Source organism: Colletotrichum gloeosporioides (genome assembly GCF_011800055.1).
Source record: "Colletotrichum gloeosporioides strain Lc1 chromosome Unknown consensus_7, whole genome shotgun sequence".
In the NCBI taxonomy this organism is placed as follows: domain Eukaryota; kingdom Fungi; phylum Ascomycota; class Sordariomycetes; order Glomerellales; family Glomerellaceae; genus Colletotrichum; species Colletotrichum gloeosporioides.
Window position 1 is genome coordinate 927,846 of NW_025544652.1, and position 9,717 is coordinate 937,562.

At 57.1% G+C, this 9,717-nt stretch overlaps 1 protein-coding gene and 1 pseudogene across 2 annotated transcripts; both read right to left on the bottom strand.

Annotated features, from left to right (window-relative positions):
* Positions 1–312: 312 nt before the first annotated feature.
* GCG54_00001672 lies at positions 313–1,901 on the bottom strand (annotated as a pseudogene). Its single transcript has 3 exons — positions 1,855–1,901; positions 1,728–1,810; positions 313–1,621 (listed from the first exon to the last, which is right to left on the bottom strand). Coding segments are annotated over exons 1-3 (1,439 nt in total).
* Positions 1,902–3,063: 1,162 nt separating this feature from the next.
* GCG54_00001673 (uncharacterized protein) lies at positions 3,064–4,125 on the bottom strand (the record flags this gene model as incomplete). Its single annotated transcript, XM_045401782.1, has 1 exon — positions 3,064–4,125. The coding sequence occupies one exon, from the start codon at positions 4,123–4,125 to the stop codon at positions 3,064–3,066; it is 1,062 nt and encodes a 353-aa protein (XP_045270511.1).
* Between the last annotated feature and the right edge of the window lie 5,592 nt (positions 4,126–9,717).

The following is a 9,717-nucleotide window of genomic DNA, read 5'->3' on the forward strand; positions in this document are numbered from 1 at the left end:
CGCCCGCTCTGGCGCTGCGCAGCTGAGATGAATCTTTTTCATTCCCTCACCACCGCCCCAATGTCCGGTCCACTCAAGAGATGACCGAATGATGCAGGGGTAGCACAATGTTGGGGCTCACATACGGGCACGGAACGAGAGTGCATACACGTCGTGGGCATCAATGCGTCCTTCTATATCCATGGAGGTCTAGACTTTTATTTTAATTCACATCAAGGTGATCGCCAGAATCGACGACACCCGGTAGGTACCCGATCCGGTGCGGCCCAGGTCTGCCACAAGCTATGCCACCTCACGCCACACAAACACCCTCTAAGACAGGGTCTTCTCGATCAGGAAAATTCCGTACTTGTCCTTGAGCTCCTTGATCAAGGGGTCGTTGATCTTGGAGTTCATCGGCGCCAGGACACCCTTCTCCGAGATGGTGCCGTTGAGCACCTGCTGCACGGCAACACCGCAGGGGACACCGACCAGCTTGGCCATGGCGGAGTAGCCCTTGGGGTCGCCGTACTCGACGAGGGTCGACGTCCTGGTCTCGCGGGCGCCGCTCTTATGCTCGATCTCGAACTTGTGCTGGAGCATGACCATGTCGCGCTCGCCCTCCTCGAACTGCATCTTCTTCTCGAGCGTCGCGCAGAGCGTGTCGAGGGGGTTGCCGCGGGGGATGGTCTGCTCGTCAGAGAAGACGCCGATCCAGCGGAGACCGCTGAGGATTCTCTGCTGGTCCTCGGGGGACTCGAAGGCCGCCTTGGAGAGGATGGCGGCCTCGAGGTCGCTCTGGCTCGACGAAGAGGCGCCGACAACGGCCTTGGTGGCCTCCTTCCAGGGAACGGGGCTGGAGAGAGCCTGCTGGGCGGTGTCGTCGAGGAAGCCAATGTCGACGAGGACCTTGATGAACTGAGGGAAGCCCTGGTAACGGAGGGTGCCGCGGATGATGGTCTCCGCCTCGGGGATGTTGTAGCGCTCCTTGTAGGGAGTCGAGTCACGGTTGGGGTACGCGACGAAGGCGTAGCCGGGATAGATGTAGTAGGGCTTGGCGGTGGCCATGAGGTCCTTGGAGGCGACGTCGACGACCTGGCCGTCCTTGTAGTACTTGGCCGCGTTACGCAGGGCAAGCAGGACACCGCGAGAAGACCACGAGAACTTGTAGCCGAGCGGGTTGTCAGAGGCCTCAGGGGCGGGGAGACCACCGCAGTAGGAGAGGAAGGAAACGATCTTGCCTCCCTCGGCGTGAACCTCCTCAATGGTCTTGACAGCGTACAAGTGGTCGATACTGGCGCACACGTCAACATCTCTCCGTTCATATTTCGTGGTTGTGTCTGCCACACTTACCCAGGGTCAAGACCGATCTCGTTCATGACGGTGATACCGGCTTCCTTGGCCTGCTGGTCAAGCTCCATCATGGCGGGGGAGACATAGCTGGTGGTGACGACGTGCTTCTTCTGGCGGATGGCCGACTTGATGACGGTAGCGTGGAAGGTGTAGGGGATCAAGCTGATGACCAGGTCGTGCTTGGCGACCTCGGCGTCGAGAGCGGCATCGTTGGTGACATCCAGAGAGATGGGGGTGGCGTGCTTGACACCGGCGGACAGCTTCTGGGCCGACTCGAGAGTTCTGCAAGCTGCATTGGTTCGGGGCGGGTTAGTTTCGCTACACCAAACACACAGCAAATGATGGCGCGCAATGTCTGATGTTAGACGCGCACGAAGACGGAGGCTCTTGCTCACCAACAGTGACGGGAATGCCAGCCTCGCTGAGGATGTCCAGGGTCGGCCGGGTCACGAAGCCCGCACCGAGCATCAAAACGCTCCTACGCCCATGGCAAAAGTAATTAGCGCGGGGTCGTCCTCTCACACAACAGACGGGTGGTACACAGCGGGCGAGTCGTACTGGGATGCCATCTTGAAAATTCGAGATTTGTTGTCTCTGACTGTATCGTGTGCGATGCAATTCAGTGATGTGTGAGTCGAGGCTTCAGCTTCCACGAAAGAGGGGAAAGGTCTCGTAGCCAAACAGGACCAGGTAGTTTGGCAGCGATTGCAAAAAAAAATCGGATCGCTACCCGGTATCTTTGCTGTCGTGATTCGTGACTCGCCCGCGACGAAAATTTCCACAGCATCAATGGTGGGGTAGAGTTGCCAAGTCGAGCCGATAACGGCCTCTTCCCCCTCCTTCCCCTCCTCCCCTCTCCAACACTGTGAAGTGTTTTCTCACTCGCTCAGCTGGCACTGTCGGGTTGGGCTTCAGTGTGCCAGCTGTGAGTGGCGCACTGGACATCGCTCGCCGTCTGGGGTGCGGCACACAGTGGGAACACAGTGGGAGCAGCTGAGGAGGAGGAGGCTGGGGGCCGGTGAGGTCACCGCACGAGAATTTTCTCAGGGGACACGGCGGGGTGTTTCGCGACCTGGCAGGGCTGGCCAGAACGGCGGGGGTGGGGTTCTACAGTGTACAGGATTGGCCGGCCGCTGGAATGTGACAGGGGAGCATGGACCCACACCGCAGCTCATGCCATGCTCGACAGGGATGCTGTTCGGGAGGCTCTTTCTCGCTTATTTTTAGCGTCCGCGTTGACGATTCGACTTCGATTCGGCGCCTCCTCCGTGCTGTTGATGCTGGTTGTGTACATTGGTAGTCAAAATCTCCCGCGTCTTGCACGCATCTAGTCACGATAGGTGTAAAAAGTGGACAGGTTGTGTCTAGGGTGTTTTGCGCATAGCGCGGTGTTTTTCTTGTATTTTGGGTCATGTCTTCTATCTTCGCAGCTAAACTGCACATCGTTTGACGACACGGGGACAACTTGTCTGGCCCCTGCGTCCCTTTCACTGTGCATCCCTGGGGTATTGTTTTGGTCTTTCCTTATTTTTCTTCCCCCGTCTCCACCTTCCAAAATCATCAGCCTTCGCAGATGTTTTTCAATCCTAGGCCCCAAATCCCCTCAGTGGTGATACATCTCTTGGTGGTTGTAGTCATACATAGTATACAAAATGCCGTCATAATATCATAATCGCTTGCGCTGATAGTGTACCGTGAAACTCCTTGGGTTGTTTTCGTTGTGTCGTCATATTAATCCTGGTCCTCGCCATCGGCATCTTCCTGATCCTCGTCATCGCTCTCCTCAGGAGGCTGCCACGACTCCTCGAGCTTCAAGCCCTTGCCGGTACCTTCGCGAGGACGGCACGGAGCCCCCAGAAGGGAGGACATGGCGGAGCGAGAAGCATCGAGCTGAGGGTCGTGATCGTACTTGTCAGGAGCGTCGTAGAGGCCCATGCCCACGAGAATCTCACCCTCCTCCTCAGGCTCATCCAGAGGCTGATAGGGGATGGTGTCCTCGTTGGGAACGATGGGCTGCGGCTGCTGGGCCTGGGGAAGGGTCTCTGGAGTCGGCGGCGACGTGCTGGTGAAGCCGCCTATGGGGTACGAGTTCCAGGAAGTCGAGGTGGTGGAAGGTGTCAAGTCAGGGAGAGTGGTGGGCAGCGCCGGGAAGGGCTCGGCGTATCCAGCAGCCTCAGTTGAAGAGACATAAGCTGGAGGGGCCTGCTGGGGAACATTCCAGCCCTCGACGGGGAGATAGGAAGATCCATCATAGGCGCCAAAGGGGAGAGAAAGTGGTGAGAAGGCGGCGGCAGGAGAAGTGCTGCAAGAGTAGGCAGCAGGCGTAGGCGGGAACTGCTGGTACGCAGTGTAGCTGTCGGTCTCATGGTATGCCGATGTGGTGGCAGGGAACGGGTAGTGGGCCACGGACTGCTGGACAGGCAGCTTGTGCTGTTGTTGCTGGAAGGTGGATGGGTGCCAGCTAAGAGGACGGCTGGGTCGAGGTTGAGAGCTGTACTCGGGCATCGGGACGTGGTCCATAACCTGCTGCCTCCGCCTCGCCAGGTTTCCGTCGTTCATCATGGTCCTCCTCCTCGCCTGCATAGATGATGATGACCTCGGGCTGTTGTTCGCGCTTGTGGGCTTGACGACGCGCATGGCTGATCCAGTCCGTTGTCCGTTGGAACCCCTTGATAGCCTCCTTGACGCCTGTGATAGAGCCATCTGTCTCGACAAGTCGTCGAGGAAGGTGTCTTGGTGGTAGGACATGGGGACGACGCCCGGTAGAGCACCTCCCATGAGTGTGGGCATCATGATGGTAAATGTGATGTCGGTGACTCGCGTCGTTGTTGAGTGTGGTGTGGTGTAAATAGAATAAGATGGTTGTAGTTGAAGGCTATGGTGCGAGACGCAGTCGAGAGTGAAAGAGATGCGGCGGTGGTTGGTGATATAGATGACATAGAAAGGACGGACCCAAGGGCTAGCCTATGTAAGTACAGAAAGAGGTCTTGCTCTGCAAGAGTTCCAAGGGAGTAGCGAGAATACATGGGTGATACTAGATTGGTCCTGAAGAAGGATAAAATCAAACCTTAGCTCCAGCGGAGCAGCGACCACACTAGACTACCACTACGGATACGCAGCAGGCACCATGGGTATGGAGTTATGGAGTGGGCCAAGAAAGACAACACCTAGTGTCAAGACCTTGAACGGTTTGGCATGTGTGTACGAAGAGGCAGCAAGTTGCGGGCTGCGTGCATGGGGATGGGATGTTGATGGGAGGTATCCGCGCCGCCGTGCAGTGCAGGTGTCCCAAGCGGCGTGGCTGGACAGGGGCGGTACGTACCGTTTCCGTCCCTTTTTGGGCGGGTGTCTGGGTGTCGAAGGGGCGGCCAGCGAGAAAGCGGGCTGCGTCATATGGATTGGGCAGGGGAGGGCAAGTGGATTTCGGAGTCCAAGGAGACGAGGCGGCTGCTTCCCTTTGGGCTGTCTCTGCACCGCAGTAGGTACGGCCGGGGTGGGCAGGGCAGGACAGGGCAGGATGGACACACAGGCAGGTGGAGGCAGGATGGGAAAGCATGGGAGGCATGGGACGGACTTGTCGATAGCGCTGGTGGGTGTGAGTGTGTGGGGTTTTCTGGTGAGTGAGAGCGTGTGGTGCCGCAGTGGGTGTGGACGCTTGATTGCTTTACCTTAGTGGTTCTGGTACAGAGTGGTGGTGGTGGAGGGCCGCGGGCGAGGAGATGGGCGATGGACCAGGGAGGGCGAGGTACACTACGGACTGACTGTCCAGTCGAGCGAGCGCCGGGCGGTCACTGGACACTGGACTGGTCAGGGCAGTGAGTGGAAAGGATGGATCACTGGCGGATGGATGAATGAGGGAATGGGTTGTGGAGCCGGCCAGGTGGTGGTGCCAATTCTACGCCATGTCCTAGGAGTGTGCGTGTATGTGTGTGTGTGTGTGTGTGTGTGTGTACCGCCGTATGTGTGTCTCCCATGGACGGGTAGCGAGTAGCGTCGGGTGCCGCATGTACCGTTTCGAGGTACCTCGCCGGCCCAAGGACGTCGTGCCATGGCGGCACACAAGGCTCAAGTCGAGATGGGAGGGGGGCAGGCCTGCCTGGCACGACGGCGGAATGGTGAAGAAAAAAGGAAAAAACACACAAGAAAAAAAAAACTGCTGGGTCGAAGCGATGGCTGTCCGGTACGTACCCTTCCCGTGCCTTGCCATCCTGGCTGGCGGGAGGACAGCACAGGGGCAGCGGGCGGTCAAGGAGGTAAGGAAAGAAAAAAGAACATGGATAGAACGTCTTTGGCCCAAAGAACCACTTGGCCCAGGCGCTCACGCCGCCAGCTTGGAGTCTGGAGATGGCCACCCCTGCTTGCGTCTCGTGCAACAACGCAGCAGAGCGCCGCATACAGGCCAGGGGCAACAGGTTAGAAGGGGTCCAAGGGAAACCGCCTCTCTGCTTTGCTGACCCAGAGGGTGTCGTTACCACATTGAGTCGGCGAGGCCCCGTCTGCAATCAGCCAGCCGCGTCCAATCACCCATCGTCAACAGCCCCTTGCAAGCTTAGTTTGAACTGATGGGTTACATCAGAGGGGGCGTAGTGCTATGAAGCCGCTGGGGATCTAAAGAACCCCAGCAAGGACACCCGCTCTTGGGACCATGGATCCATGGCCGTCATCCCTCCATGCCTGTCGCCGCCCCCTCGAGCCTCCTCCCCCCCCTAAATGCTAGCAGATGGGATGTGCATCTCGCCTTGCATGTTTTGGTGGTTTCCTCCTCCAAGGTGCCACCCACCCGACGGCCTTGCTTGTTGATGGCAATACATCCTGCTACTGACCGGCCCTCTGCCTGTCTGACTTGATGAGATTGAGAAGAGGAGTCGCCAATTTGTTCGTGGATGGATGCACATCCCGAATCTAGCACTAGCAACCTGCATGGTTGGCGAGACGAGACAACGTCCATTTCCACCCCTTCCACATCCACCTGAAAGCCTTACTGACACCGCGCAATCTAACATTAGAAAAGCCCGCAACTGTATCAGACAGCGGTTAAGCCGACTGCCTTCGCTCGCCCTTGTCCAGCGGCTCTCCTACCGCTCATCTCGGGGAACCCATAGAGAGATCAGGTGCCACCATCCAAAAGGCGGAAAACAAGATGTGAAAGAGCACAGACTCTGGATAACCCACGATCTCCATCGGGGTCTTGGTCTCAGGGCCGCAGAGGTGAAAGAAGTTAGAACTTTGCGAGAAGCACGGAGACGGTCCCGCTTAGGGAAGTCCCCTGGCGCGACAGTACGTACCGCACCGACTGCGAGCATTGTCCGCCTCTTCGTCGACGATCTAACCTACGGCTCGTCAGCCAGTAACTTCGACATGATATATAGCACCATGCGTGCTTCCTCTATGACGGTACATTGACGCAAGTCAGCGACCACCAGACTCGTCGAGACGTTGCTTTGAGGGGAGGCCAGAAATGCTTCAACCCGAAAGAGAAGAAGACTTGGTATCCAATAAATGGATCACGGCACAGTTGCGGCCCATCGGCCGCGAAAGATGGTGTCCAAACGGGTAGAAGTTTAGCGTGCCGCGCATCGTCTTTCGCAACCAGCAGCCCAGCTGTCTAGGTGTACCATGCCTTGGGCCTCCGGTCACTTTGTTGGTCATACGAAGTGGTTGATGTTGGTGAGCGGCGGCCCAAGGTACGAAACGGAACGTTAATTGTTTGCAGTCATCCTAGCGCAAAAGCGAAGCCAAAATGGGCGTGTGCCAAGGGGGCGTGAGGCCATCGAATGACAAGCCGCTCTCCAGGCGCATGGGAGGTGGAACGGACGAGGGCGGATCACAGATCTCACTCAGGAGACGGCTGTTGGCTTGGAGCTTTGCCCACACACCCCTGACACAGAGTGAGGTCGATTTGCGGAGACAGAGACGAGAAGGTTGCGATTGTGTGCACACGCGCAGTAGGTTCGTGAGGAAGTGTGTGTGAGGATCGCATGGTGTGGGTCGTGTGGATAGCATGCCGTTTCTTTCCCCCGGCCTCCAGCGTACCACAGTCAATGTATTGTGAGGGCGGGCGTCAATGGTGGTATGAGTCTGTGAGTGGTTGGACCAAAGCCAGGGCCGATTGGTGAGTTGCCGCAAGCTATGGGCACTTGGTGATGAGAACACAAGTATGAGATGCCACTGGGTCGATGGTTTCGCCGTGACAAGTCGGCTTGGTCGGTGAGTTGCCATCCAACCTGTGATTGTGTTGGCTCAGCTGCGCTTTGCCATGGGTTGCACCCGTTTGAACCACGGGTAGTGCAAGCTGATACTGGGTAGATTCAGTGGATGGATCAACCGGAGGCGGTGGATGCGCATGTTCCGGACCGGAATGCAGGTAGGTTGCAAGATGATGATGGTTTGAGAGCATTACCTAGTAGCATCAGCAGCTGCCTTGGCATCTCCTCAGTCACCGTCCCATGAGGGACACGGCTGGCCGAAATCATGTCAAAGGGCCGAAGCTGCAAGCATGTCTTGAGTCGTGACATTAGGTGGGCATCGTCCTTGGTGGACTGAAGTGCGCAGCCAGATAACTTGGGTGGTGTCCACGCGGGTTGTTCGGGGTATCATGTATCGTAGGTATCGGCTGTTGCTGATGCATCGGAGCGAAGCCTCTTTATTCTCCCCTTTCTTGTTTCCCCCACCGTGTGTGTGTTGCATCCTTTCATCGATCCATGACCAAGGGGGGGCCAGACAGGCGAGGCGAGGAGTTGGACGGTGACCGCGTCAGGCGGAGGTCACAGCAACTGCATGTCGGCATGCCTGGGCCAGGGGATTAGGGTGTTGGGGGCGTCGTGTTCCTCGAAATGGGATGAAATGGGACGGGCAAATTGCAGCATATTGGAATGTGGGATTGCGAAACCTCCGAGATGGGTCATGGACAGCTGTGACTGATGTTCACGAGAATAGCCGCAGCTGGGCTGGATGGGCCGAGTGACATGAAGGCGAGAGAGTCAGTCACAGTCACAGTTTGCTAGGTCTGCTAAGGTAGGGGAGGGGAGACAAGTCAAAGTGTGAGGTGGTTGGGCGACCCGACACTTCAAAGTGTGCAGATGCAGGGTCAGAGAGAGGGAGGGCGAAAAGTAGCCCACAGCGACCAGGTACATGAGCCCAGTTGGCTCTGCGCGCGGCGGATCAAGTACTCGAATAGCGCGAGGTACATGTATCGGCGGCACTTTCTCTGTTTCCCTTTCGCCCCCCTTTTCCACCTGTTCTGAGCAGGAGGCAGCCGTAACCTCGAGTTTTGGCAACACAGTGACTCTGCCATGCTGGGCTCCAACGCTTCAGTGTCCATCCATTCCCACGTTTGAGCCATAAAAATCTGACAGCACGTCAAGGACCCATACCGAAGGGCAGAAGGACGACGAGGCTTGTAGGCGTCGGGGGCCATAACTTGTAAGGGAATGGGAAAACTCCATTAGTTGGTGTGTAGCCGGTACATAGACTTGGATACGATGTGGATGGCCTCCGGAAGTACTGGCTACCTTGCCAATCACGCTTCGATATTGGCAAGTCGCCCCATGATCAAGATTCAACATCCTGGCCCCGGGAATATGCAATTTTGCCAGTAGCACCCGCAATAACAACCGCAAGGCCAAGGCCAGGCAGGGCGGCACGACGGCAAGGGCGAAAAGCGAGGAACGAAAGGTGACAGGCATGAGCCAGTGTCCCTTGGGTCCTGACAAAGCAAAGACCAGGCCAGAAACACATTGGACCAGGCTCGAGGCCCCAAGACGCCACACAAGGTTGAGGGCTCAGCGTCGACCCTGTTGTGGACTTTAACATGGCCAAGCTTACTGCAAATCGTTTAGCGCGTCCAAGATAGTTCCGCAAGCTCAGGTGCCTTCTACATATCTACCTAAGGTAGTGTCACGGACGGCACCTTACCGCGCTGGACGGACATTGCCCATACCCATCCAAGTAAAAGAAAGAAATAACCGTGACGGTTTGACGGCCCCCACCCAAGATTTAAGTCGAGCTCTGGGCTACCAGGAAGTGGAGGGCCTATTATTGTACGCAGTACGAGGGCATATGGATCGTTGACAACGTATCGTGTAGAAAGCAGACCAACGCTAGCCGTAATCGAGGTTCGATGGCAAGCCACTTGAATTGCTGGTGGAAAAAGACGAGGGCGACAGGCCGGAGGAGTGTTATTTCACAGCGCTTCACAGAAGGGATCTGCGTCCGCCGTCTGCGACACCTTCCATGTTGATGCGTCTTGGAGGCCTACCTCAATTTGGGTTGATATCGGCGCGCCGTGAGTGACCGAGACGCAGCCCAGGCCGTGCGGTGACTCTGAGTCTGAATCCTTGACTTCCACTGAGCCTGGAGCTGGAGGTAACTTAGCCGCTGGATTTC